Raw genomic sequence first — 26,534 nt, 5'->3', positions numbered from 1 at the left:
ACTTCGCTTCGATCATCAACAGCACTGGCTATCATACCGAAATAAAACAAATACATTAACAAAAAAAAAACTATGGACCATCTCCCCGAAGGCAACCTTGATGGAATGCGAAGCAGAAGCGGTGGGCACAGCATTGACCCGGTTAAAACAGACGTTGTCGGGATCGCTGGAAGAATGGTTTGAAGCCAAACTCGGTGTAGCGTTTACCCGAGCAAACCTGTGTTTGAAATGTAAAAACAGGAGAGGCGGGGCGCGTTGAAGAAGCTCGCGCTCAGCTTCCTAGGCTCGCATCTCGTTGGTGTTACCGGCCCGCCGTCTGTGTTCTCGAACGTGATCGGTGTTCTTGACTCGCACCTAGTCGGTTTCACTGATTTCCACTGCCAATGCTTGCGTTCAGCTTCTCTGGCTCGCGCCTCGTCGGTGTTGACGGCGCCATTCACAAATGCGATCAGCTTCGCCAACCCTTGCAATGCTGGCGACAGCCGAGAAAAGTACATGGACACCAGCGGGAAGCATGCCATGACGGCGTACCGCCCGTCGGTGCGATCACGCAGCAAGCAGCGGTGCGCTGTCTACATTGTCGGGAGCGTGCGCACTCGCCAGCTCCTGGCTTCTTTTCGCCAACAGATGGAGAGAGGTGGCGCGGGTGAAATGATACCCGCGTGAGGAGTGGGCTAGAGCGTTGCGAGGAGAAAAGAGGGTGAAGCGAGAGAGAGCTGACACGTGGCGAACGCTAGGCAGGTGAGGAAGACAGACATCACCACGCACTGCTAGGAGGGCAGGAGCTACTTGGCACCGCTCCAACACCTGCAACAAGGGAAGCGGTGTGGATGGAGGGACAGCGTTACACAGGCTAGTCAAAGAGCTGTTTCACATCTCAAAAGTTTTGTTTCTTTTTTCATAGACGAAGGTAGGAAGTGGGGTCATTATGCAAGTGGGTTCATTACACCAGTAAATAGGGTAAATATCAGGCTTTATGTGCCTAAGCCATGATATGAGACACTGTAGTGGGGCCTTTGGATTAATTATGACCATCTAGAGTTCTGTAAAGATAAACAAAAAAAAGTGGCTATCATTCTTAATTGCTATTCTGTTAGTATCACAATACAAAGCATAGCATCAGAAGTGTACAACCTAGCAGCAGTTTCTCTAGAAAATCAGTAGAAATATTAAAAATCTTACTGTTTCTATCTACATTGTGTATTCTTCAAATCATGTGGTCTGCAACACTGGCCGCTGCACAGGATGACAATCGCTTTGCCGGTGAAAGTCGCAAACTGTAAACGTTTGTCGTTTTTGCAGCACTAATGCGCTTTTGTTTAGGGGAGACATGGGATCTAACACTTTTTTTGTATTTCTGGCTCAATCTCAACTAAACTTCACTGCCTGAGGTAGTTTTTCATGCTGATTTGAAATCTGTAATTTGTTTCTTAATAGCTCAAGTGGTTCAGAAAATAAAGTATGAATTTGAATTGATTGCCTATCTCTTAAGGGACTTTTTCACAATTTCACCATGAAAAAACGAAAAATTCAAAACTTAACCCCAATGCTGAAGAGTTGCTATAGGGATTGAAGCTATTTTTTTCCATTTGAAGGCATCTTATGGGCAAGAAAATGGAGAAGCACTTATGATGAACATTTTACTCAAATTTCCTCATATCTTTGAATTACCATTGCCACAGTGGTTCTAGAGAAATTGAAATAGCATCACCCCTTGCATCATTTGAAGACGAATAGCATAATACCAACTTTGTCACTCTCACTCAAATATAAGATAGAAAAACCCCCGTAAGGTCGAGTGAAATGTGCAAAAACAACGAACCGAGAAAAACGCATTTGAAGTTTCTAGCAACTGTAACTTTTCCTAAAGTGAAGCTACGGCAATATTACTGACATCGTTTTGTAGCTCTAGGTTTTACGTTAATGACCATGCTAAATGTATGGTTGTGCCTTTCCAGAATACTGGCCACAACTTGCTCCAAAACTAAGAAATAGTCATCAGCACAGCAGGAGAGTTTTTTTCTTTACTTTGCGGTCGGGTCCACTGAGTTTCAAGCAAAAGGAATGCACAAAACTTTAATAATGTTGCTCTAGCATATGCAACATACCTACACAATGTTCAGGTTGTAAACAAGCGATATTTATTTTACAAGAAATTGTCAGTGTTTGCCATGATCAGAGTTCTACAGCAGACCGGGGCTGTAAGCGGAGTTCCCTGCTGGCTTCTGACGCTTTGCAAGTCTAGTATTTGTTGTGCTGCGGTCCAGACACTGTCTTTGCAATTTTTGCAGCCTGTTTTTGTAGCAAGCCAGGTTGTGGCCAGCACTGTAGCCGAGCTTCTCAGCAATTTATACATTGCATTTCGCTAAGCCTTGGTTGAAGCGGCTGATGGCTTCTGCAACAGCCTTTTCAATGCTCTGCAAGCATGCAAGCTGGGTTTTAGGGGCCTGCTGCCAAATCACTGAGTGCAGGCTTTCACTGGGGTTCTGTGTGAGCACATCACTGCACCTTTCCAGGAGCGCAGTCACTCAGCTGCCTGAACACAGGCTCCAGTGCCTCGCTCACAAAATCGGGTAAGCTGTCCTTGTGTGGTGGGGGCTTCTCATTCTTTGCCACAGCTCTGTGGTACTTGCACCATGAGTTTGGGCCTTCAGTGCAGAGGTCATGCTTTGATGCCTTATCAGTAGAATACATGTGTTTCAGAGTAGCCAGCACTGTTCTCTGCATGCCTGGAACGTTTTTCTTGTGGCTTCTTAATGCGTAACCATAGTATGAGGCGATCTTGATTTTTTGTTGTGTGAGCCTGCCCTTGCCACCTAGCGAACCACCTTGACCTTTTCTTTTTTTCTACTAGTGCATATAGCCCAGCTCCCATACGCTTGTGCACATGATTGTTACAGTCCTTTTGGCTACTTTGATGAAACCGTAGACATCATTTTTTGTGAGTGCATGAAATATTCTGCTGTCACCGTCTGACAGCATGATCGTGTATCGAAGCTTATGTTTCTCGTGTGACCGCCCAAACAAGCGTAGCACTGCCTCTACTTCTATCTGGCCAGCGTTGCAGTCGACATTCTTCTGGCACAGAGGGGCATGCTGGAGGAGTTAGGCAGAACGTCCTGCCTCCCCTTCCTTGGGTTCTGTGGTGCCCCCAGGCAAAAGTTCGATAGTATGATGTGGTCTATAACGAGACCAATGTACATTTCAATAATGCAGCCAACATCCAACACAGATATGCGAGTTGTGCTTGCGGGTGAGCCAAGTGCCATCATATATAATGTCGATGTTGCCGGACGCGTTGCGGAACTTTGCATAGAGCTCTTTCACGCAAACAACGCTCACTACTTTGCACTCGGCAGCTGTCTCACTGCAGGCTTCCTTCATTAACGCCATGTAGCTTTGATAGGTCTTGCGGCGGAGCCCTCGAAGCAAAATGTTCATTACGGCAAAAAAGTCCGACAGGGACGTCGCCCCCTTGCAGATGCTATTGTTGACCTTCATGGCATATAAATACACTTTGAATGGCCTTATTTTGGTGTCGGTCTCGTCAGCTACACGTGGGGACGAAAACCGCTCTTCGCCAAAGTCACAAATTCTGGTCGTTACGACGAGCTTAGAACACAGCCCTTACACTTTCTTGGCCTTCGAGAAAGTCATGCTTTTTTCACCACACTCAAGGCAGGCGTCAAGCCGAAATAGCAAGTCTATCACTGCCAGGTCAATAATGCCAAATTCTGTCCAGTTTTCTATGCCGCCGTCCTCCAGATCAACATCTAGAAGCTTGAACTTGCATTCCATCACGCACTGCCATGTGAGGGATGCCTTCAAGCTCGCTGCATTCTTGGCGCACTCTGCAGACTCGTCCACGGAATAAAACGCCGTGTCAATGCAGGCCTGTATATTGCTAGAAGTGTCAGATGATCCGACGACGTGATAATCTGAAGAGGTGCTGCAGCTGGGCTTCGGAGAGTGCATCGTTGTGCACACGACAGGTGCCCGCGGATGAGCGCCTTCATCGAAGTGGACCGCTTCGCCCGCATCGGGCAAACTCGGCCGCACGTTATCAGCTTTCTTCTGCCGCGCGTTTCACAAGGCACCTTCGTTTCTTGCCGTACGCTTGACGCGTCTTCTTTTTTAGACAAGCATTTCCAGTCATACCGACAAAAAACCGAAGAGTCGTTGCGTCGGTCCTGTTGCATGAGCGGGAAGTAGACGAACACGCGCGTGACAGGAGTCGGTAGCGGACAAGCAACACATCGGAGAGAAAAAAAAAACGCAGACAGCCTTGGCTGCATCAGCCAATGGGAAGCGAGAAACTGAGGGATCGCTTGGCACGCTCGCGCTCCGGCCAATGAGCGGTCGGGAAGGGGGCTTCGGAAAAGGGGCAAGGGCAGCCGTTCCATACATAGAGTTTCCTAAAGTTAACTAGGGAGGACTCTGGCGCTGTGATCGTTCAGCGATCATGGTAATAATGGGTAGTACACAGATTTGCCTAGTCTTCGTACCTGCGGACGGCAAATCGTACTTGTGGCTTTGTTTATTGCCGAGCTTCAGTTTTGTTTCAAAGGAAAGAACAAACCGCTTTGAACTTTGTAACCCGATTCGGAATGGTAAGCCTAAAAGAATAAGGTGGTGAAGCGCAACCGCTGAACATTCACAGATTTTCATTTCGTGAGAAAACAGCTCCAAGTCACAGGAACACACACGGAGCCAGAAGCAGACCAGAAGTACAAAGATTAGACAAATCTGTGTACTACTCATCATTCCCATGCTCGCTGAAGCACCGTGCGACTCTAGCACCAGAGTTCCCTCTAGTGTATATTGAGAAACTCTATGGTTCCATGCATGCGATGCCATTTTGAAGGGTGCGAAATGCGCACAAAAAATAAACAGCTTCAAAACAAGCTCAAGAAGGCGACGATCAGCCGGCTGCTTCGCCGGCGGCGCACGGGAGAAGTTCAAATAAATTTTATCTTTCGCGGGGCATTTCCTGACCGCCACGGCAATTCTATAACTAATTTTAACCCATTTACTGATCGAATTCAGCGTTCACAATTTGAGAACATGTGCTTAGAGATATAAAATTAAAAAAATGCAATTTTATAAAAATTGACTTTTTGGCCAATTTTCACTATTCCAGGACCTGCGTCCATTCTTATAATAAAACAATGAACGACTATGTTTCCCCGGGCAAAAATCAACATTGGAAACGTTCTGTGGTTAATTCTATGGTTAAAATTATAAATGAAAATGAATATTCTGAAAAAAAAACGAAGAAAAGGGAAAATCCAGGAAAAGCCATTGTGGCTGCTCTTAATGGTTACTGCAGCCAATGCCTCTAGACTCGGCGACAACTTTTCTTGGCACTGAAGGGAATGCTACGGGGACAGAGCTTCTGCAGATATAGTGGCGTTCATTCGAAGCACTTGTCTACAAATTATCAATTATCATAGAAAAGTGCTTCGAATGAACGCCACGCTTGCTGCTCACACTATCATCTTATTTCTGTTGACATGTGCACCCTTGTTTTCTTATATGTCCTTCAAACGTGAGAATAAACCAGTTGTTAGTTGAGCGCTTGTGCTGTGTGCCTCATTTTTGGTTTGTGTCTTTGTTTACCCCCGCGCTCCCAGTTCTCTGAACCATCATGAATTATCAACTAGCCCACCTTTCCATCCTGTTGCAATGTGATTGGTTCTTTGCCATAGGAAGCAGTGCCTTGGCCCTGCAGCAATGCAGTTCCAGCCGCGAAGTCCGGTTTTTCATTTATCTGCGCTGTCCTCTGCAGTATTGTAGAGCCAGAGACTCTGCGAAAAGTGGTATTTCAAGAAGAAAAGCCTCTGAGATGAGGCTTCTCAGTACTTCAGAGTGAGATTCCTATTTCTACCTCCTTATCCATCCAACATTTTTGGTCTGAATGCTTTCGTGATCTCCCCAACTAACTCCCGCATTCAGAAACGCTTCTAGACTTGAACTTGACTTGCCACTGCCTTTAGTGCAGCACAAACGCGTCTCGAAGGTGCTGCAATGAAGGTGGCGGCAAGTCAAGTTGAAGTCGAGGAGCATTTCTGAATATGGTGGATAGTATGAACTGAAATTGATACGAATAATGACGGTTTGAAGAATGCGACTGTCTGGTCATGACACAAATAATGTGAAAATCCTATAATGTAATTTGTCAGACCCTTCACTCCAGACACATGTGGCAGTACATACCCATAAACCACAGTCCACAGTATGCGAGTATACACCACAGCTTACTGGCATTTCAGTGCAATAGCATCAAAAAGACCGTGTCACCGAAATTCCGGCGTCGGCGTTGTTGGTTGTAAGCGAAAATCCATCACCTTATGGGTGACAGAAAAATCAAAAACATTGCAATAAGTTAAATAAATGATAAAAAAACACTGAAGGAGAGTCGGGATTGAACCCGGGCCGTTTACGTGGCAAGCGGACGTTCTGCCCCCCGGCTGCTTGTGAAAACAGTGAAGAGAACTTCATCTGCTTGAAAATGCAGTGAAAGTAGCTTTCATGCTTCACAAGCACACGCATCCTGTATACAAGTTTAACAATGCAACATGAAATATTGCAGTAGTAATGCAGGGTACAAGCATTCATCGCCAACAGGCGTCGGAATACGTGATTGTCATAATGGCTCCGTAGTTGAAAGCCGGTGCCCCACTTCAAAAGGCACACACGCTACTGCGCCTATTCCCGTTAAGGCCACGTGGTGGGTGCATAGCAAATTCAAAAAGCTTTCATGCACGTGTTTGAAGCACGCACTAGGAACAGGATGTCGCTATCATGTTCAACTTCTAAAGATGAAGCTTTAGGGTTCCCTAATTTTTCATATCTGCCCAGGAACGGCAAGAAAAGTAATTGGTACCTAAATTCAAAAGCATCACAAAAGAATGATATAAATAACGTTGCATTGACGAATGTGGAAGAATGAAAGCCAAGATTCCTGCTGCAATCAAACCAAAGCATCCTGCCTGGAAGTCGGGTATTCTACTACACAGCCACGCCAGCTTTTGAAACTGCTTCAGAAAAGACACTGTGCATGTGTAAGCTTGGCACAATGTCAATTGTGGTTGCAGTGCTGGCTATCAAACGTTATAACAAAACAATGAGCGTTAAATATGAACTCATATCGGGTTAGCGACAAAGGTGGGGCCAGTGTCAGCTCTGCTTTTATAACAATGATTGATTGATATGAGGAGTTTGACGTCCCAAAACCACCATATGATTATGACAGAGGCCGTAATGAAGGGCTCCGAAAATTTCGACCACCTGGGGTTCTTTTCGCAAACAGAGACTGTACAACGAGGGCCGTGACCTTTGTGCGCCCAGTAACTACAACAGAATTGTTCCGGTGAAGGCCCAAGGCGTGCGATTCTCCTCATTGCGAGATGAGCACGCGCCACCGCTTCTTGACAATCTGGCGATGCACGCTCAGTGCCCCTTCTTGCTGGTAATGCTCAAAACACAATAGTTCCCCCAAGATGGGCGTCGCCACCAGTAAGTGGTGGATATATATAGCTTGCCGTTCCAACATTGAAGGAGCCTGACCCTCACAAGAAGAGGTTGGACGTTCGATTCTATGCGCCAAAATCTTTTTCTGGATTATTTTTATTTCTTGCGTTTTCAGATATATAGCTACACATACATGTATGGTGAATGACAGCGACGCCGGCAGCAAAATCCACCGGAGAGTGTCCATATAATTGCTATCACAATGAAAAATATTCTTTCGTCTCTGGTTGTATCGCCCAAGCCTGAAATGACTATGATGCATGACAGTTTCTTATTTTAATCTGGGTATCAACCTTCAATATTTTTTTCTGTTATACTTCAATTTTGTGAGAATTTCAGGCTCACTTATTTTTGCTTTGCCTTCCGAAAAGAAAAGCCAAAAGAGACTCCAAACTTATTCCTATTCCCAAAAGATCCTTAACATAAGCGAGTGTGTTTTTGCATTTTGCCCCCAGGCCAAGGTGCCACCTTGCCTTGGCACCTAACCGGCCTCTTAATGATCAACAGCTCAACATTTTAGCCACTAGGTTACCACGGAGGGTACCACAAAAATTAATTACCAACCCGACAATGACTCAGTAGTTCAGGTGCTTGGCTGTTGATTGGAAAGACACTGGTTCGATCCTAGTCGTGGCTACTGCATTTCCAATGGAAACAATGCTACAGGGTCACGTACTGCGAGATCTCGCTGCCCATCAAAGAACACGAAACTGCGAAAAATGTCCCTAGCCATCCGCAGCGGTCTCTCCCGTAACCAGAGTTCCCGAGGGACGTGAAACACCACAAACAACTCACAAATTGATGAAATCGCCTACATCATCGCAGTGCAGTCCTGCAATCTCAGAGTTATCTGTTTCTTCAGTGTGCTGCACGACAGGTGCACCACTTTCACACACCTCACCAGCTTCCAGGTGTACCAATGGACCGGCTCTCGGCTGTGCTTCTCCTATTACATTACAGTCTGAAACATGGGGGGAAAAAAGCAGCTACTGAGTGCTTTAGCCTCACTCAGAGCAACCAACGCTTGGCCTAATCACAGATACTTGTATCTAAGATACTTTTTGAGTATGTTGTATTTGTATTGCGATACTGCTCAAAGATTCGTATAGGTATCTATACTTCAGATATATTAAACATAGATCATGCATTTGATTATATGAGTTGCTGTCACAGCGTCCCCGTACAGAACGATAAATGTCGGTTAAACACCACTCCAAAAAAAGATCGAGTAAAAAGGGTGCCTTTTCGTCCCGCAACGATAATCATCATCTGGCTTGCTTGCACTTCCTTTCTTGAAAACTCAGGGCTGGCCAGTTTCATATTAAGAAAGCTAAGTCGCGCTGATAACGTGCATGTCGTTCATGACCTAAATGTGTCGGTTGCGCAGCGACACTTCAAGGAAAGGAACGCAAGATAGATGCCGATTATTGTTGTGGGACAAAAAGACGCTCTTTTCACTCGATCTTTTCTCGAAGTGACTGCTTCTGAAGCTCATAATGTTTTGCACTAAGCCACCTAAATAAAACTGACTGAAATGACATTCACTTTATCTTTTTGCCAGAACACTCCAGAAAGAGCTCATAAGAAGAGTGAAGCAAAGCCACCTCAACAAGTTATTTGATGTGTGGTGTTTTTTTTTTTTTTTTGGCACAAGGGCCATTTGATGGCCAAAGAGCGCCAGGTCATAGGACGAGATATGAACAATGAATGTGTTGGGTGGCTGTATAGGGGCTTTGAAATTACTCGCACTAAGGCGGGTAAAATATAGAAGTAATAAAATCATGACAGTGACGTGAAATGTATAGTAAGAATGAATGGCGAGAGGTTCTGATAATAAAGCATGGTGGAGGTATTTGACATTAGCACAAGTGCCTCATCTGTGCCCTTGTCTCCAAGGGGTGTGAGGCAGGTGCTTTTTAATAAAGCCACCGCAGCAGCAGCCCCTCTTGAGAGGTCGCGCTACGCCATGCCTTAATATAATACATTAAAAGTGTGGACATCTCTTAAAAAAACCAACACTGATTTATGAGTGAAAAGTGGTTCCCTACCGACAAACATAGCCAGGTGAAATGGTATTTGTTGCCGGTAGGGTAATGAAAAGTTGTTTTCTTAGAGTGTCTAAGTGTTCACACGGGATTAAAATATGAGGCACTGTTAGTGCTTCACCAGATCTGTCAAACAGTGGTAGATCGCAGCCAGACAAAAGGTATGAGTGTGTCATGTATGTGTGCCCTATCCTGAGCATTGTTAGTGTTACCTCTGTACGACGTGATTTTGATACTGGCTGCCAATTAACAAGGTGTGGCTTAATAATATGTTTTGTGTGTGCCTATCCCACTTGTTCTGCCAGTAATGCCTGAGCTTTCGTTTGAGAGACGGTTTAAGGTCAAGGGCCGGGACTAATATGGGTGTAGTGGCAGTGCTTTCGTGGACGGATGCAGCAAGCTGATCCGCCATCACGTTGCCTTAGATCTCACGGTGCCCTGGCACCCTGCACACTACGACATGTTGTTTTAGTGTGTAGAGTATGCATAAAATTGAGTAAATTTAAGTGAGACGAAGACAGGGTTTTTTTGTTTTTTAAGAGTTTGCAGAGCTTTTATCACACTAAGAGAGTCCGTGTAAATAACTGCTGTTTGTAGTTGTAATTGTTTAATATGTTTAGCGGTCGCAAGTATCGCGTAAGCTTCCGCTGTGAATATACTTGTATCTGGACGTAGAAGGCCAGCATCCGAAAAAAAAAATGGCCCGACAGCAGCATAGGACACAGAAGAGTTAGACTTAGAGGCATCTGTAAAAAAAAACTCAGGACACATGTATTTGTGTTGATGTTCCAAAAAGTATGTGCGGCTGCGGGCAATGGGCACGTGTTTTGTAACTTCTAGAAAAGACACATCGCAATCTAAAATCTGCCACTGCCATGGTGGCAGGTATGCCGCAGGAGCCATTAAGCTGTGTTCAAGTGACACACCAGCCTCCTCAGCGAGACCCTTCAGGCCAACTGAATAGGGCTGCCTCACCGAAGGTCTGTTTCGAAACAGAGCGGAGCACAACAAATCATTAATAGTGGAATATGAGGGGTGATTATTGTCTGCGATCACTTTGATGAAATATACAAAGAACATATAAATTCTCTACAGGTGAAGCGACCATTCATTTGACTCGGCGTAGAGGCTTTCTACGGGGCTAGTGCGAATTCCAATTCAGGAGACAGGCTCCGGAAGAGAAAAGAAACTGTTCGATTAGGCAACCTTGCGCGTCGCATATCGAGAGTCGCCCCATAGACTACTATGCGCATTAAAGTCCCCTAGGACAAGATAGGGTTCGGTAAGTTCATTTATCAATGACTGGAATTTATGTTTGTGCAGTTGAAAATGTGTAGGTATGTGTACAGAGCAAATGGTGACGAGTTTACTAAAAAGTACCGCTCGAACAGCCACTGCTTCAAGGGATGACCGAAGCGGTAAGTGCGTGCATGCAATCCCTTGATTAACTATAATGGCTACTCCTCCAGATGATGCCATTGTATCATTACGATTCTTTTGGAAAATAATGTAGCTATGAAGAAAGTCGGTGTGTTTGGACTTTAAGTTTGCTTCTTGTACGCACAGCACTTTCGGCGAATGTTTGTATAGGAGTTCTTGGACATCGTCAAGGTTCCTAAGAAGGGCCCTGACGTTCCATTGTATAATTTGTGCGTTCGTCCTGAAAGTAAAGTAGCGCTGTGTGTACGAGAAATGGGGTTCTGTTGTTTAGAGGGAGATCTGCGTTTAGATAACAGGGCCGTCATCGGGCAATGTTATCTGCTTTTTTGTCTTCCTGGGGCGGTCTGAGTAGCCATGCCGATCTTTCGGTACCAGGAATACCATGGTGTCCATTGCCTCCTGGGAGGCACTGGATGCCCGCACGCGAGGGCCGATGGTCCGAGTTTCGGACCTTGCCTGGCGAGACGAGGCCTTGGTACCTGACGACCCTGGGGTTGCTGGTACCTCTTCGTGAGTTGGCAGAACATACTGAGCCGCTACCGCCAAGGTGGCAGGTGCCACAGCCGACTTTGCGATGGCCGAAGGAGTGGCGGGAGCTGGTGCGACGTTGCCGCTCGCCACGCCGCATCAGCGTAAGGTGTTGTGTAGAATGATGCACATCTGTTATAGGCTTCCTTAAATGAGATGTTTTCTTCTACTTTAAGCGTGATAACCCCTTTTTTTTCTTCCAGTTTGGGCAGGAACGAGAGTAGGCTGCATGATTACCGTCACAGTTGATAGAGCGGGGTGTGTCCGTACACTTATCAGAGGCGCGTCTTTGGTCTCCATATCTTGCACAAGTGTTTTCACCTCGGCAGCTCTGCAAGCCGGGGCCAAATCTCTGACATTTGTAGCAACGTCTAGGGTTCGGAATATATGGGTGGATGAAGTGTTCGATGTAACTTGTCTCAGTGTTTGTGGGTAGTACACTGTTAAAATACAAATGTTAATATGAGAAGCTTGATAGCCGTTTCTTTACAGTCGCGTCTGATGATGATTCGTTTAACTTCAGTTACATTCTGCTTTTTCCAACCTTCCAGAAGTTCCTGTTCGGACAGTCCGAGGAGGTCTGCTTCTGATACGACTCCACGTGAGGTATTCATAGAGTGGTGAGGCTAAGCGGATATTGGGATGCTACCGAATGCTGTTAGCTAGCAAAGTTTCTCAAATTGTTGTCACTGAGTTAGTTTGAGTAGGAGGTTACCACTTGGAATCTTAGTTACCTTGTAACCTAGTCCAAAGACTTCGGTCAGGGACCTTGGGACAAGAAATGGAGATTTTTATCTTGCTTGTTTGTTCAAAGTTTAACAGTGAATTACGTGAAATTTTGGGAAGAATAGGCTGGAGCGGTTGAAACACACAAGTTCTCGGGTGCGCACCCTTTTTTGAGGAAGACGATCAAGTAGTAGAGAAAATGAAGGTGTTCCCATAATAATTTGGTTGTAAATGGCGACAATCCACCACGGAGCCCAACTAGGGGACGCTGTAGCGCTTGTATAGGACTGCAGACGCCAGCCGTACATTGCCCCTATAACCAAATATAACTGCCCAAGATTGAGTAACTACACAAAATTAACCCTCGCCGCCAAGAAATTCGGAAGTAAATAGAAGAAATAAGACAACAGGACAGATATAAAGGAGAAGATAAAGACGAAGATCTAGGGAAAGAAAGAGATAGGAAAAGGTGACTGCTGATTGCCCTTGGGTGGGTCAGCCCAGGGGTGTCGTCTACGTGAAGCCGGGGCCAAAGGGGTGTGTTGCCTCTGCCGGGGGGCCTTAAAGGTCCAATCATTCGGCGTCGGCTCAACTCCCAGGATCCCACTTTTCCCCAGACACAGCAAAGCCATGCACGGCTAGGCATAGGAGGCAGTCGAAAGCCCCCATTAGCTCGGGTCCATGGTGTCACTACACACCAAACGCCTGCTTACGCAGGTGGGGAAAACACAAGTTCTTTCAGAATGACACTAATCTATTTTGAGCACAAAAGACAATACTTCTTAAATAATGACTGGCATTTTTTTTGAATGAAACAATGTTGATCGCAGTTCAATTCTGAAGCACACACTTTCGTGCCTGGGCATTTGTAACTGCACTATATAGATCACAGGCTCCAAATACATGACCCACAAACCTATCGTTAGTGGCCTGACTCACACATGACTCTTTTTGCTCCATTTTCTTTCTTTAATAAGTATGTCCATGAATAAGTAGTCATGACTCAGACATGTCTGGTTTCAATCATTTTTTTAAAGGCAATTCACGTGGTCAACGTGTTGAACCATAACAGTGGGACAAAAGGCTCTATTTCAGAATAGGAGTTCACATTTAGGTCATTGTGTGGATTTATCGATAACTCTCGGATCCCAACTCGAAATACCCTACAATAATGACCTACTGGCAATGTTTGCCGATATCTCGATCGAGGTCCCCCTCGCCCTTCAACATTCTCCACTTGGCTGGCCTTCGCGGGACTGCGTTTAGTGGTGCAGCCTGCTTGGCAAGGCGAGCTTGAGACACCTGTTATAGATTAGTAATAACGAACTCGCGAGCGTATCTATGGCCAATTCCAATGGGAGAGCAGGAGCACTCAAAAGCACGTTGAAAGTGCTATCTTCAGAGCCGGCGTGTTTCAGTGGTCGGACACATGCAGGAGCACTGTCATACACTGGTAGAGCGAGAGTGCTTTTACTGCGCCGACAACAGCCAGGAGCAGTTTGGAGTGCTCTCGCCTGAAAAGTGGAGAAGGAGCAGTACGACGAGTCACATGGCTCTTGAAATTAACAGATTACGAATTTTTCTTCAGCCGGCGAGCGCGGCGGCAATGGTAGCAACCATGTGTAGTTTCACACTGCTGTTTTGTACAGATGGCTATGATGACAGCTGGACGTTTGCCGAATGAGTCATTGCACAAGCATAATAGGCATTAGGATAATGAAGAATATGTGGCTGAGCGATTTCACGCGTATTTTGCTGCTGCCACACAAAGAATATGCCGGGGCTTCGAATGTTTCAGTCACATAGTCTTCCTACTCGCCACCTTCTCACCTGCCCTCCGGGAGTGCAGCGCATTCCAGTGGCAGGTTGAGTGGCCCTGCTCTCAGTGCTCTGCCCCCACCCACTCTTCAGTGCCCTGAACCTCTACTCCTGTTTTCTTAATGGAATTCATCATAAGTATGCTAACGCTCCACCTAGGATAAAAAAAATGAAAATTGTACAAAATTAATCGAAAGATTTTCTCGCTTTTTTTTCTGAATAAGATGGTTCCATCTTTTATAGCTAACGAAGTTCCTTAACTTTCCTAATTGCATGAAAAAAAGGTGATTGCAGTAACTGCAGAATGGCTACACCATAAAGAAATATAATGAAATACGACTATAAAATGAAAGCAGACACACAGGTGGCACAACATGGACAGGTGTTGCCATATAGCGCCAAGAAACAACTGTGAAAAGTATAATCGCCATTCGTTTAATGTAGGACCAATTCTTATTGATTACAAGTTATGTAGTCATCGGTCACATTAGTACAAAATGTCGTGACTATATTTGTCCACAGGAGCGAAACGATTGATAATTAAAGCCGACGAAACAGACAAGATGAAAGAAAATCTTGGGAACGTGCGTTTTTCAACTTTAACGGCTAACAAAAAGAAGTAGTATCTGGAGCCATCTCCTAAATGTAGGTGGGTGCAGAGTGTGGTGCAATTAGTGATGAAACATACATGCTCTGTGTTGTATCTTTACATGCTGTTGCCTGGGCTTTTATCGACCTGCTGTTATTGTATAAATCACATGCGTGATCACAAATAAAAACATTAGTCACAATTTAGCACTGTGTGTCCTTTTCCTGTGTCCCTGTTTTGACGGGCTACACCGCATCAATCCCAACCAACTTACCTGGCAATGTACCTTAGCAGGTTAGGATAAAATTTAAAAGCATGCCATCAGACGAAATTACTGCCATATCATCTTCTATCTGTTATCTCGCATACCTCTAGCCCAATAATAATATCTAGGGTGTTAGGCCTGAAAACCATGATATGATTATGAGACACGCTATAAAGGAGGGCTCCGGAAATTTCGACCCCCGTCGTGTTTTTTAACGTGCACTGACATCGCACAGTACACGGACGTCTGGCATTTCGCCTCCATCGAGATGCGACCGCCGCAGCCGGGATCGAACCGCGACCATCGGGTCAGCAGGCGAGCATCCTACGCACTGTTCCACCGAGGCGGACTACTACTTGATCGAGTACCTTGTATCGCAACACGATTTAAAAGTATCTGCCCAGCCCTGAGAGCAATGAAATCCAGTTAAGGCTTATACACACCATCAGATGAAGATGAATTGCGCGTTTCAGCGTAGCCACCATTTTCGACGGTCAGAAAAACGTTTTGGGGGCCAAGGGCAGTTCTTTCTGGAAAGTCGCCGAAAAAACAGCAGCTCCCACACATGGATTAGACTCTGGTAAGGAAATCATCAAAGTGAACTGTTTAAAGGAAAGCACAACCAATTTTCGTGGTACCCATTTTTCTCAGCGCAACGAAAAGCTTACCAGTCAGACTGTCTGATCTCAGAATGTGCACGTTCATAAAACAAACAGGGAATGAAGCCAAGGTCATTACTTTTAGTCCTTAAATATAACAGTAATTATGATACAAATGTAAATAAATTAAACAGTATCACCTCCCAAGCACTCAGTACAAATGATTAACCAGTGAAAGCTGAAACGTCAGGCCCCAGTGTTTAGCGGTGCGTTCAACCCATCGCTGCACTGAATCCTTTAACAATTATTGTTTACAAGTTCATGCTTCTTAACGAGGTTAGACACACGCTTGGCTTGGGTTCACTACAGTGTTCATTTCACATGCCACACATTGTGTCTTGCATGATCACGGTCATAGAAGAGTGTAATGAGCAGTTAAATGATTTTGCAACGCACTGATTACAGTGGTTGTCCTCGAACCACAGGCGGTCATAGACGTTGCAGCCGAAGCTAAACTCCCGCCGAAAGCAGGCGTCCGCCTGAGCGAGCGCACTCCCACAGTCATAACATTGACGCCTCACTGCCGTGTTGTTTTAAGTGTTTGACATCGCAAGCTAGCTCACAACGCAGCCAATAATGCGCGTGCTTGGAAACGACGTTAATGACGTAACTGATAACACAGCAAATGAAGACCGCTGAAGACACTGCTGCCGGAGGGTTTTACATTTCTCCTAGCCACAAAAAGCTTTCACTGTAAAAATTTCAACTCAGAGGAACTGAACCAACAACCTTCAGACAACACATCCAGTCAACTGAAGGTTGTAGTAGTCACAGTACGACGACCGCCGCTGTAGGTGAACCGGTAAAACATTGAACACATCATCTGAAAGTTGTAGGTTCTGTTCCTAGCCGCAGCACGCTGTCTTTTAGTCTACATGTACTCTTTTACAAGCATTTCATAATTACTACATTACATTGACACACTACAAATAATGCCTCGGAACCCTCCTTGGATTCAATAGGTTGTACATACGGTTGCCATTTGTCTACTTTTAGACCAGCTCAGCAAATTTTTCAAACAGTGGACCAGTTCCCAGTCCACAGCCACCGTCATTAGCCTTTTTTTTTTTTCAGAGCAGTAAACGAAGAATCATTCTGATCATGGGTATTTTTATGCCAGCAATTAGATTACCAGGCTAGCTCTGTGTGCCGTTTTTGCCACACCAGGTTTATTTGGCTCAAGAAAAGCGATGTTGAATTAAATGGCGCTGCAGGCCAAGGACCTGATAAGGCGTGCATTGCTCAACACCAATTTAATCTCCTGGTAGCTCATCTCCCCCTCCTCCCTCGTCGAAGAGCCGTTTTTTTTTTGTTGGAGAAAATGTAGTAATCCTAGCTGTACATAAAGAAAACGAATCACCATTATGGTAACAAGATGCCACAAAACAATTATCAGAATTTTCACATTCATGGCAATTGTAGAGTCTTGCATACAACACGTGCTGCAAACAACGACATCTCAACATGACAGCGGTTCACATTTGTGTGCTGTGTGCGTGTTGATTCCGCATGCATGTGCAGCAGCTCGACTTGCTCAACAAGTCGCGAAATCTGTGACACACCTCAGCGTAAACTCCTTCTACCACGTAAGCGTAACAAAATCGATTCAGAATAAACAATAACATATGTATTTCAATCTTGAGCACTAATTATGGCATGCATAAAAAGCCTCAGACTACGCTTGCCAAACATAATGACTCCCGGGTGCAGCATAAAAGCTCTTCCACGAGGCTGTGCGACATACTGGTTTTTTCGTGGCACTGAAACAGAATTTAAAAATATAACCCTATTCAAATGAAAAAAAAAATAAATGCTTGAAACTGTCGCTATTATTCGTGGTCTTTTCATTTCCTCCAGTATCGCAAAATCTGGCCAGTGGTCTGTGCCTTTATTGAGGCACTGACGAGGAGATTATTCCACATGAATAAGCAATACCGCTGTCACACGGCAAATATAATGTCATTTACAGTGAATGTCAACTTCATTCACAACGTCATTTGTTTGCTATCACATGAGAAAACTAATGCCATTAGATGAAAACGACATTTTCTGTCGAACGAGTTCCTAAAACACATTCGCATTTGATTTCAGGCTGAATGAGTAGTTTCAATGCCAGGGCCCTTTAGGGAGATGACTGTCAACTTGCATATACGTAACTTTTATCATTTGTAAATATCTTATTCTTCACTAGATCAACTTACTACTCGTTTGATAACAGCAATAGAGAAAGTTACTAAAAAAAAGCTACTTTCATACTTTCAACCTCAGCGGCTCGACGCCAGCCACGTTTCATTTGTGCTCTGTTGTTATTGTTGCCTGTATCGCAGATGTTGATCGTCCGATTGCACGTGCTGTGGTGACCAAGGTGGTGACAACACGAAATCACTGTTAACGTCTTATTTTTGTAGCCGGGAAGTCAGTCATGCGCCACGTTTCAGTTCACTGTACTCACACCCAGTCATATCGCTGGCCAAGTTGGTATACGAATGTCGTGCAGCTGTCGCAAGTTGTGTGAAACAGCCGCATTTATATTCCAGGAGCACCTTTTTATCCATTAACATTATTTTTGTGGATACATGCATGTTACATGCAAGGTTTAGTATATTTTTATTTCTCCCAAAATCCACGGCTCAGGAGGGCTAAGGTCATGGTCATCATTTCAAAAAATGACATTTGTTTTCGTCGTGTGACAGCACGCAAGTAAAAGGACATTAGGTCTGCTTAATGTGATTCGTTGAAAATGATGTTAGATTTGCCGCGTGCCTTGTGACAGTGGTCTGTCTCACTCTTGCCACGTGAAGATGCTTGATGTGTCTGAAAACATGCAGGCTGAAAATACCACACACGTCCTCGAGGAGAAAATTAACACTATTTTACTGCGACGCTGTAGATTTTGGCAGGGTCGGCCAGTGAACGCACAATTATTTACTGGAAAAAGTGGATTGCATTGCTCCACTCAATATGCTAAGCTTGAGTAAATGTTCAGCGAACACGACCGCTAGAAAAAGGGCGCATTGATATTTGCGACATGCCAGTGACATTTCAGTGTCAAGGTTCTGGCTGAAAATTGGAAAATTAAAACAATAATGTTAGTTAAATTGATGCTAACAAAGATCCTAAGATTGCAAAGTAAGCAGGAACAGCATTCTCACAGAAAAAAGTATTGTATAAGGCCAGTATTGCATAGTATTGTGCCACAGCAGGGGCTGGTGGGCACATAGCTCGACCTGACTTGGCTTTGACGCTCTCACCACTCTTTCTCCGGCCCAGTGCCAAATACTCCATTCATCGCAGAAATTTGGGCTATTTGGTGGGTGTATATAACTTTTGCATCATTACAAGCACAGTGAAACAAACACGTAAGAAAGAGACGCACAGGATAGGGCGTAAGCGGGACTAGCTCCTGTCCTGTTTACATGTCTCTTTCTCACGTGCTTGTGGTCTTGGGACGTTATATCCTAACAATCATTTTTACGCGCTTGAGTCTATACATGGCGTTGCTGCTGTCGTTCACTGATCTTTCTATCATTTTTTTGTACCCCTTTCCATTTCTTTCTGTGCCGAATTCTTTCTTAATTCTTTATTTCTCTCTTTTTCTCAACTCTTTTTTCTCTTTCCTTCCTATTCACCGGGCCCATAAGCAGGAACTTTTTTTCGGGAGGGGGAAGAGGCACTTGCTGAAGACCTTTATTATCTTAGAAGCACACCCACTTTCATCATTTACTTTCGGCCAAACCGCCACCCTTCATCATTATTTCAAGAGAGACCTGGGCCGCACCCCCCCCCCCCCGCCCCAGGCTATGTGTCATGCTTCTCAGCTCCACTCCCCTTTCCACCCTCTTGCCGTCCTATACAAGGCTATGCTGTGTCTCGTTAACCAAGTGGTTAAGACGTTCGCCTTCGGATTGTGGGTACACAGGTTCGAACCTCGCCTCAACAAAAATTTCTCTCTCTCTCTCTCTTTCTCTCTCTGTACTTTTTCTCACCCTATATAGGTTATTGTATTGCTGGCACACGTACTCTGAGAGCAAAGCAGAAAAGCAACAGGAGGAAGGTGACGAAGAGGTGAACCAATGAAGCACATGTCTGTTAACAGTAATCATAAGTAATCATAATTTTCTTCTTCCACACTGTAGAATCTTAGAAGGCCGTGCTCCGCAGCCCAGACCCCAACGTCCAGCGCAACATAATCAGTCAAGTGGTTGCTGCTGTGTCTCAAGGGATTCCGGCTGACAGCTGGGGGCGACGGGACATGCCTGAAGTAATACTCTTCTTTATAGTTTTCTCTCTCTCTCCCTCACCTACAAAACCTCTCAAACCTCGGGCAGAACAGTTCAGCTGTAATAATTTATCAGTTCAAACTGCGTTAGTGGCCTGGCAATACTTTTTTTAACATAGTCGGAAAATGCCGATTGTCTAGTAGAAGTTCCGATGAAGCTCCAATTCACGAGACAAATTATGGTGCAGTACACAGCGGGAAATTTTCAATTAAATGACTAATTCAGATATAAAACGTTCATGCTTCATTGAAAAAAGTGATGCCATAAACACAGAATGAACTGCATCACACGCTCGAAAGATGTAGCCATTGGCTGATTTGAAGATCGCGACTGGCATATAGTTATCGCGGCCGCTGTGTGCGATGCGTTTAAATAAAGCAAGTGTTCAAAATCATGACGTGCTCTAACATGTGATCGTAGCCCCCTTAGTAACAGATGGGGTTGGCTGAGAGTTTCATACAACAATACCTAGAGAGGAATGTGGCTTTGCGATTACATACCCCCATGGGAATAATGGCATGTACAGGCTCCATTTTGGATAACGTAGCTAGCGAACCCCTTACAGATCTTTTTCTACAGTTTCAGTTTCGTTCTTTGCGCAGCGCAGGTAGTGGGGTGCAGTGAAAAGCGCTGAAGCAGTGCCTTTGTTGTTCGAAGAGGCTACAGACCACAAGGTCTCTTGATTTGCTGCGACTTTGGAGCTTTACGAGTCATAAATTGACAGTCTTAAAAGAAGCGTCGTCCACTCGCCACTGTGCATTGATGCAGCGTCTCATGCCAGTACGGGATAATGCATCGAGTTCATGTTTTTTCACAAGCACATCTTACCTAAACTTGTTTGAATCGACTGCAAAATGACGATGAAGCTAATCAGACGCACTGTCATACTGCACTGACTCGACTTCAGAACAAAACGAGAGGTACGTTAAGGGCAGATCACTTGGGCAGACGCACCTGGCATCACAGCTGATGAAATGCTAAGTGTTCCTCACTTGATAATGCACTGTTGTTTTTACAAATAGAAAAGGCATACTTTCGAGCAAAAGACAAGCATATTTGTTGTCAAGTGTTTTAAAAATATTTCATTATTCTTGATGCTAAATCTGGAACGCAATGGCTAAGCGATGCACACCATGGTGGTTAAATTTGTTCAGGTTTCACTTCTACCTCATGGTTACAGAACCTTTTTGCGATAAAGTTCGCGCACAAAGAAATGAAGCAAGTTTCGATTGAATATTATTTCATATCACTTTGTTTTATACTCCGCAAACAAGCGTTGAGACTCTCCAGAACGTAATCGATCCTAAGCAGATTCGAAGCCTGCGCTTCCCATATTTCCCATGGGGGTATAACACGTACCGCTGGACGAGCCCACGTAGACACTAGCACCAGATTCCCTTCTAGGTATTGCTAAGGCACGTTGCCGGGCTAGTTGGTTGGGATTCATCATTTTCACTGGTATAGCGCACCACGACAAGGACACACACAAAGGAGAGATTCACACACACACAGCGCTAACTTGCAACTAATGTTTTATTTGCGATCACACACGCTGTTTATACAACAGGAGACGGATAAAACATGGATAATGTCACGTCAAGAATACAGCACAGCCCATGCACGTGTCATCACCGATAGCGACAATCTACTCCAGCCCGTCAAAGCGAAAATTCCAGATACTTCTTTTCTTTAGATGATAATGCTATGGAAGCCACACTCACACATTTTTCTTTCATTTTGTCTATTTCAAAAGCTTCAATAATTTCACGTGTGGTTCTGTCACGGGCCTTAAAGAGTATACGTGTGTTTTGGAACATAGGGACGCAACCGCACCTCTGACAGTGAAGGGCCAAATGACCACATATAGCTCTTTCTACATTGTACTTGTGCTCCTTTAGTCTTTCATTCACACACCTTCCAGATTGGCCTATGTATTCGCAACCGCAAGTCAAAGGAGTGCTATAGACAATACCACAACAACAATTCACAAATTTCTCCCGGTGCTTAATCTTACAAACCTGTTTCCCGCTACTCTCTGCATTGACCTTTTTGCACATTCCTTGCAACTTTTCGGGAGCAGAAAACACTACATCCGCACCCGCCTTCCTTGCTATCCTTCGCAAGTTATGCGAAATGGCATGCATGTAAGGCACTACAGCAACCTTGCCTGCCTTAGTGGCGGTTGCCTGGTCTTTGCCGTTTGCCCTTCCTTTCCTGCTTATAGATTCGGCGACAGCGGTCAACAAGTGCGAGGGGTAGCCAGAGTTTAATAAACGTTTTGCTTGAGCCCACAAGCTCTCATCAAGTTTGTGGTGGCACGACTTCATCAGTGAATTCTGAAAACAGGATTTTATCACCGCACGCTTTACCAATTTCGAATGAGCGGACGTGAACGGAAGAACCGGTTTATTCCCTCGCGGTTCATAGCTCCAGCATACTCTTGCTGGCGAAAAATACATCCGCTCATTCGAAATTGGTAAAGCGTGCGGTGATAAAATCCTGTTTTCAGAATTCACTGATGAAGTCGTGCCACCACAAACTTGATGAGAGCTTGTGGGCTCAAGCAAAACGTTTATTAAACTCTGGCTACCCCTCGCACTTGTTGACCGCTGTCGCCGAATCTATAAGCAGGAAAGGAAGGGCAAACGGCAAAGACCAGGCAACCGCCACTAAGGCAGGCAAGGTTGCTGTAGTGCCTTACATGCATGCCATTTCGCATAACTTGCGAAGGATAGCAAGGAAGGCGGGTGCGGATGTAGTGTTTTCTGCTCCCGAAAAGTTGCAAGGAATGTGCAAAAAGGTCAATGCAGAGAGTAGCGGGAAACAGGTTTGTAAGATTAAGCACCGGGAGAAATTTGTGAATTGTTGTTGTGGTATTGTCTATAGCACTCCTTTGACTTGCGGTTGCGAATACATAGGCCAATCTGGAAGGTGTGTGAATGAAAGACTAAAGGAGCACAAGTACAATGTAGAAAGAGCTATATGTGGTCATTTGGCCCTTCACTGTCAGAGGTGCGGTTGCGTCCCTATGTTCCAAAACACACGTATACTCTTTAAGGCCCGTGACAGAACCACACGTGAAATTATTGAAGCTTTTGAAATAGACAAAATGAAAGAAAAATGTGTGAGTGTGGCTTCCATAGCATTATCATCTAAAGAAAAGAAGTATCTGGAATTTTCGCTTTGACGGGCTGGAGTAGATTGTCGCTATCGGTGATGACACGTGCATGGGCTGTGCTGTATTCTTGACGTGACATTATCCATGTTTTATCCGTCTCCTGTTGTATAAACAGCGTGTGTGATCGCAAATAAAACATTAGTTGCAAGTTAGCGCTGTGTGTGTGTGAATCTCTCCTTTGTGTGTGTCCTTGTCGTGGTGCGCTATACCAGTGAAAATGATTCTAGGTATTATTGTATGAAACTATGAGGGGGGGGGGGGGGGCTTTTACATATATGGGGACCACGAAGCATGCCTTAAAACATTACTCAGTTTGACGTACCCCATCAATGCATGTTTAAAACGCATGGATATATAGGGTAACATCAATATCAGCATCATTTTTTCTTACATTGAATCAGCAGCTTACTTGAGCATAATTCTTTCGCGTTACGCCCTTTCTAATTTTTCGTTCATTCTAGAAACAACCAAAGTCGATCTCTACCATTGACCATTTTCCTGTTTGCCCAACGTTAGTAGACTAGTCTAGTAACGTTGCTATTTGCCCGTCTCCCGATTCATCACATGGCCTCGATCTGTTCACGGACCCTCAAGGTGTTGAATGAGAATACACGCATTCGTGCAGCGACTAGTACTTTTTGCTCCGCCGTGGTGGTCTAGTGGCTAAGGTACTCGGTTGCTGACTCGCAGGTCGTGGGATCAAATCCCGGCTGCGGCGGCTGCATTGCCGATGGAGGTGGAAATGTTGTAGGCCCGTGTGCTCAGATTTGAGCGCACGTTAAAGAACCCCAGGTGGTCGAAATTTTCGAAGCCCTCCACTACGGCGTTTCTCAATCATATCGTCGTTTTGGGACGTTAAACTCCAGAAATCAATCAGCGGCTAGTACTTTACGGCGGCCGCGTCTGCTGCCACCGGGTGGCACGAACCTTTTAAAGGCCAAAACGTTCGGTTCACCCAATAGCCGCTTAAAACCGGCTTGACTTGGCTGAAAATGTATGAATAGACGGCGACAGAATCGCCGTGTTGGACATTTTTTGGGGACGTTTAGGTGGTGGGAACGAAAGGTCTAAGGTTCCTCACTAACTTGTGAGGATCTTTACCGTGCGGTGGTTATTTATCCGTGGAGGCGGCTGAGGAGCTTGGCATCTCAGTCCCCACGTGGGAGCTGCCCGCAACACAGTGATCTGTGTTTCGGAGGACCAAATAAAAGTTTGTCCAATCCAATCCAATTTGCTTGAGCGGGAGTTGTATGCATTCGCGAAAACCGCCTCTGCGCATGAATACGTGGTCTCGTTCTGTAATACTGTCTATAAGCAATGTGGTAACGACTTGCCCGAGCATGAACACCGTGTGTTATGCTATTTGTGGATGTACGCCGTACGTGTATTTCTGGTATGTGCGTGTGTTGTGCAAGGATCGATGTGTCGCTTGGGTGAAGTGTATGCTTGTGCCAAAACTTTCATTGAAGCTTCTTCTTGCGTAACTGCGTGAGACAGATACAAAATGCACAAGTTGGAAGCGATGGAATATTACCAGGCGTTCACACGACCACCCGACAGTTTACCCGATCTTCCATTTTCCGCATATCCGCTGATGCAAAACATCACATTTGATTCATACGGCATAGTCAAAGTCATTGAATCATTGAATAACTCATCATCCACGGCAGTAGACGGCATCAATGCTAAAGTGCTAAAAAAATACTAAACATGTGTGTAGCCGGTTTTTGTCGCTCATATTTCAGGAATCACTCGACAGTGGTTCAGTTCCACATGACTGGCAGGTGGGCAAGGTCATCCCGGTCTTCAAGAAAGGAAGCCGAGCATCGCCGAGTAACTACCGTCCGATTTCTATAACAAGCGTCTCTTGTAAAGTAATGGAGCATATCATATACTCGCATATTGCAAACTTCTTAACATCTGTAAATTTCTTTCACCCAAGTCAGCATGGTTTTTGCAAACATTACTCCTGTGACACTCAACTTGCTCTTTTTCTGCATGATCTACACGTAAACCTAGACCGTAACATTCCGACTGACACAATATTCTTAGACTTCGAAAAGGCATTCGACAAGGTCCCCCATGGTCGTCTTTTATTAAAATTATCCCGTCTTAACATCCACCCCTGTGTTTTAAACTGGATACGAGGATTTTTAACCAACCGTCAGCAATTTGTTTATGCTAATTCACGCTCTTCATCTCTAACACCAGTTCTTTCAGGCGTACCGCAAGGTACCGTACTTGGTCCCCTTCCCTTCTTGATATACATTAATGACCTCCTCTGTAATATTTCTTCTCACATCCATCTATTCGCAGATGATTGTGTTGTTTACCGTGCAATTAATAACCCCTTTGATCATTCCATACTACAATGTGACCTCACCCGCATACAAAACTGGTGTAACACTTGGCTCATGTCCTTGAATGTAACTAAAACTGTGTTAATGTCTATTCACTGTCGTCAACATCACATTGTTTATAACTACAGCATAAATAACAACCAGATTACTACAGTCGATTCATTTAAATATCTTGGTGTGTACATCTCGCGTGACCTAACTTGGACCTGTCATATTAACCACATAACCAATTCTGCTAATCGTACTCTAGGGTATATACGCCGTAACCTTTCGCTCGCTCCTCCTTCTATTAAAAAAGTTGCCTTCGAAACCTTTGTCCGGCCAAAGCTAGAATATACTAACGCGATTTTTGACCTTCATCACATTAACCTCACTTACGCCCTCGAATCTGTCCAGAACCGTGCGGCACAGTTTATACTGTCTAACTATTCATACACATCAAGCATCTCTGCACTAAAAGCAGAGATTAACTTATCCGATCTGGCTAAGCGCCGCAAAATCGCACATCTTAACCTTTATCATAAATTCTTCCATTCTTTGCCTTTAGATAACCCATACATCAGAAGAGCCCACCGCATTTCCCGCATCAGTCACTGTAACGCAGTATATCCACCACAAGCCCATACTGTGACCTTTCAGCAATCGTTTTTCCTGCGCACAGCCCAAGACTGGAATGACCTGCCCACCGAAGTCGCCACCATCATCGACACCCAAGCATTTAAACGGCTCATCGAAACTATCCCATCATAACTGCCATTATATTGTTAGCCTTTGTAATACCCACTCCCTCATGTAATATCCCAACCGGGACCTTTGAGGTAATAAAATGAATGAATGAATGAATGACGTTATTTTCCAAGTGGCTTAAATATGCTGTTGCCGATTACGATAATTGGTTTTCTAAGCTATGTCTGTTCTTGTGGGTGTATACAAAGAAAAAAAAAGAAATAAAATTGAAGATATGCTGGGAGCACTATAAATATTCGGTCAAAATTGCCACCTTAAGCGTCTTCTTAAAATTAAACAGTGGCGCAAGGCAGTCGTGCCTTGCGGTGAAGTGCATGCTGTGTATGCGGTAAAGCATACATATTGCGCGCGCTCGTGTGTAAATTG

General features: G+C 44.7%; 1 protein-coding gene across 2 annotated transcripts; it reads left to right on the top strand.

The window, feature by feature from the left end:
- Positions 1-24,214: 24,214 nt before the first annotated feature.
- LOC142777374 (uncharacterized) lies at positions 24,215-26,322 on the top strand. Of its 2 annotated transcripts, none has more exons than XM_075881714.1 (3): positions 24,215-24,454; positions 24,807-24,935; positions 25,969-26,322. In XM_075881714.1, exons 1-3 carry the CDS (start codon positions 24,431-24,433, stop codon positions 26,050-26,052), a joined length of 237 nt encoding a protein of 78 aa, XP_075737829.1. In that variant the 5' UTR covers positions 24,215-24,430; the 3' UTR covers positions 26,053-26,322. The 2 variants fall into 2 exon arrangements, with proteins under 2 accessions (XP_075737829.1, XP_075737828.1); XM_075881713.1 differs by having other exon boundaries at positions 24,231-24,454; positions 24,807-24,894.
- The last annotated feature ends 212 nt before the right edge of the window (positions 26,323-26,534 follow it).

This window comes from Rhipicephalus microplus, chromosome X (assembly GCF_043290135.1).
Source record: "Rhipicephalus microplus isolate Deutch F79 chromosome X, USDA_Rmic, whole genome shotgun sequence".
In the NCBI taxonomy this organism is placed as follows: domain Eukaryota; kingdom Metazoa; phylum Arthropoda; class Arachnida; order Ixodida; family Ixodidae; genus Rhipicephalus; species Rhipicephalus microplus.
This window is presented reverse-complemented; position numbering and strand designations above follow the sequence as displayed.

Bases quoted from the DNA above. Each gene is read 5' to 3' on its own strand.
- LOC142777374 (XM_075881713.1), top strand. From the start codon at position 24,431: ATGTACGCCGTACGTGTATTTCTG. The intron at 24,455-24,806 runs GTATGTGCGTGT...CTCATATTTCAG, and splicing joins ACGCCGTACGTGTATTTCTG to GAATCACTCGACAGTGGTTC. The intron at 24,895-25,968 runs GTAACTACCGTC...CTTTGCCTTTAG, and splicing joins AGGAAGCCGAGCATCGCCGA to ATAACCCATACATCAGAAGA.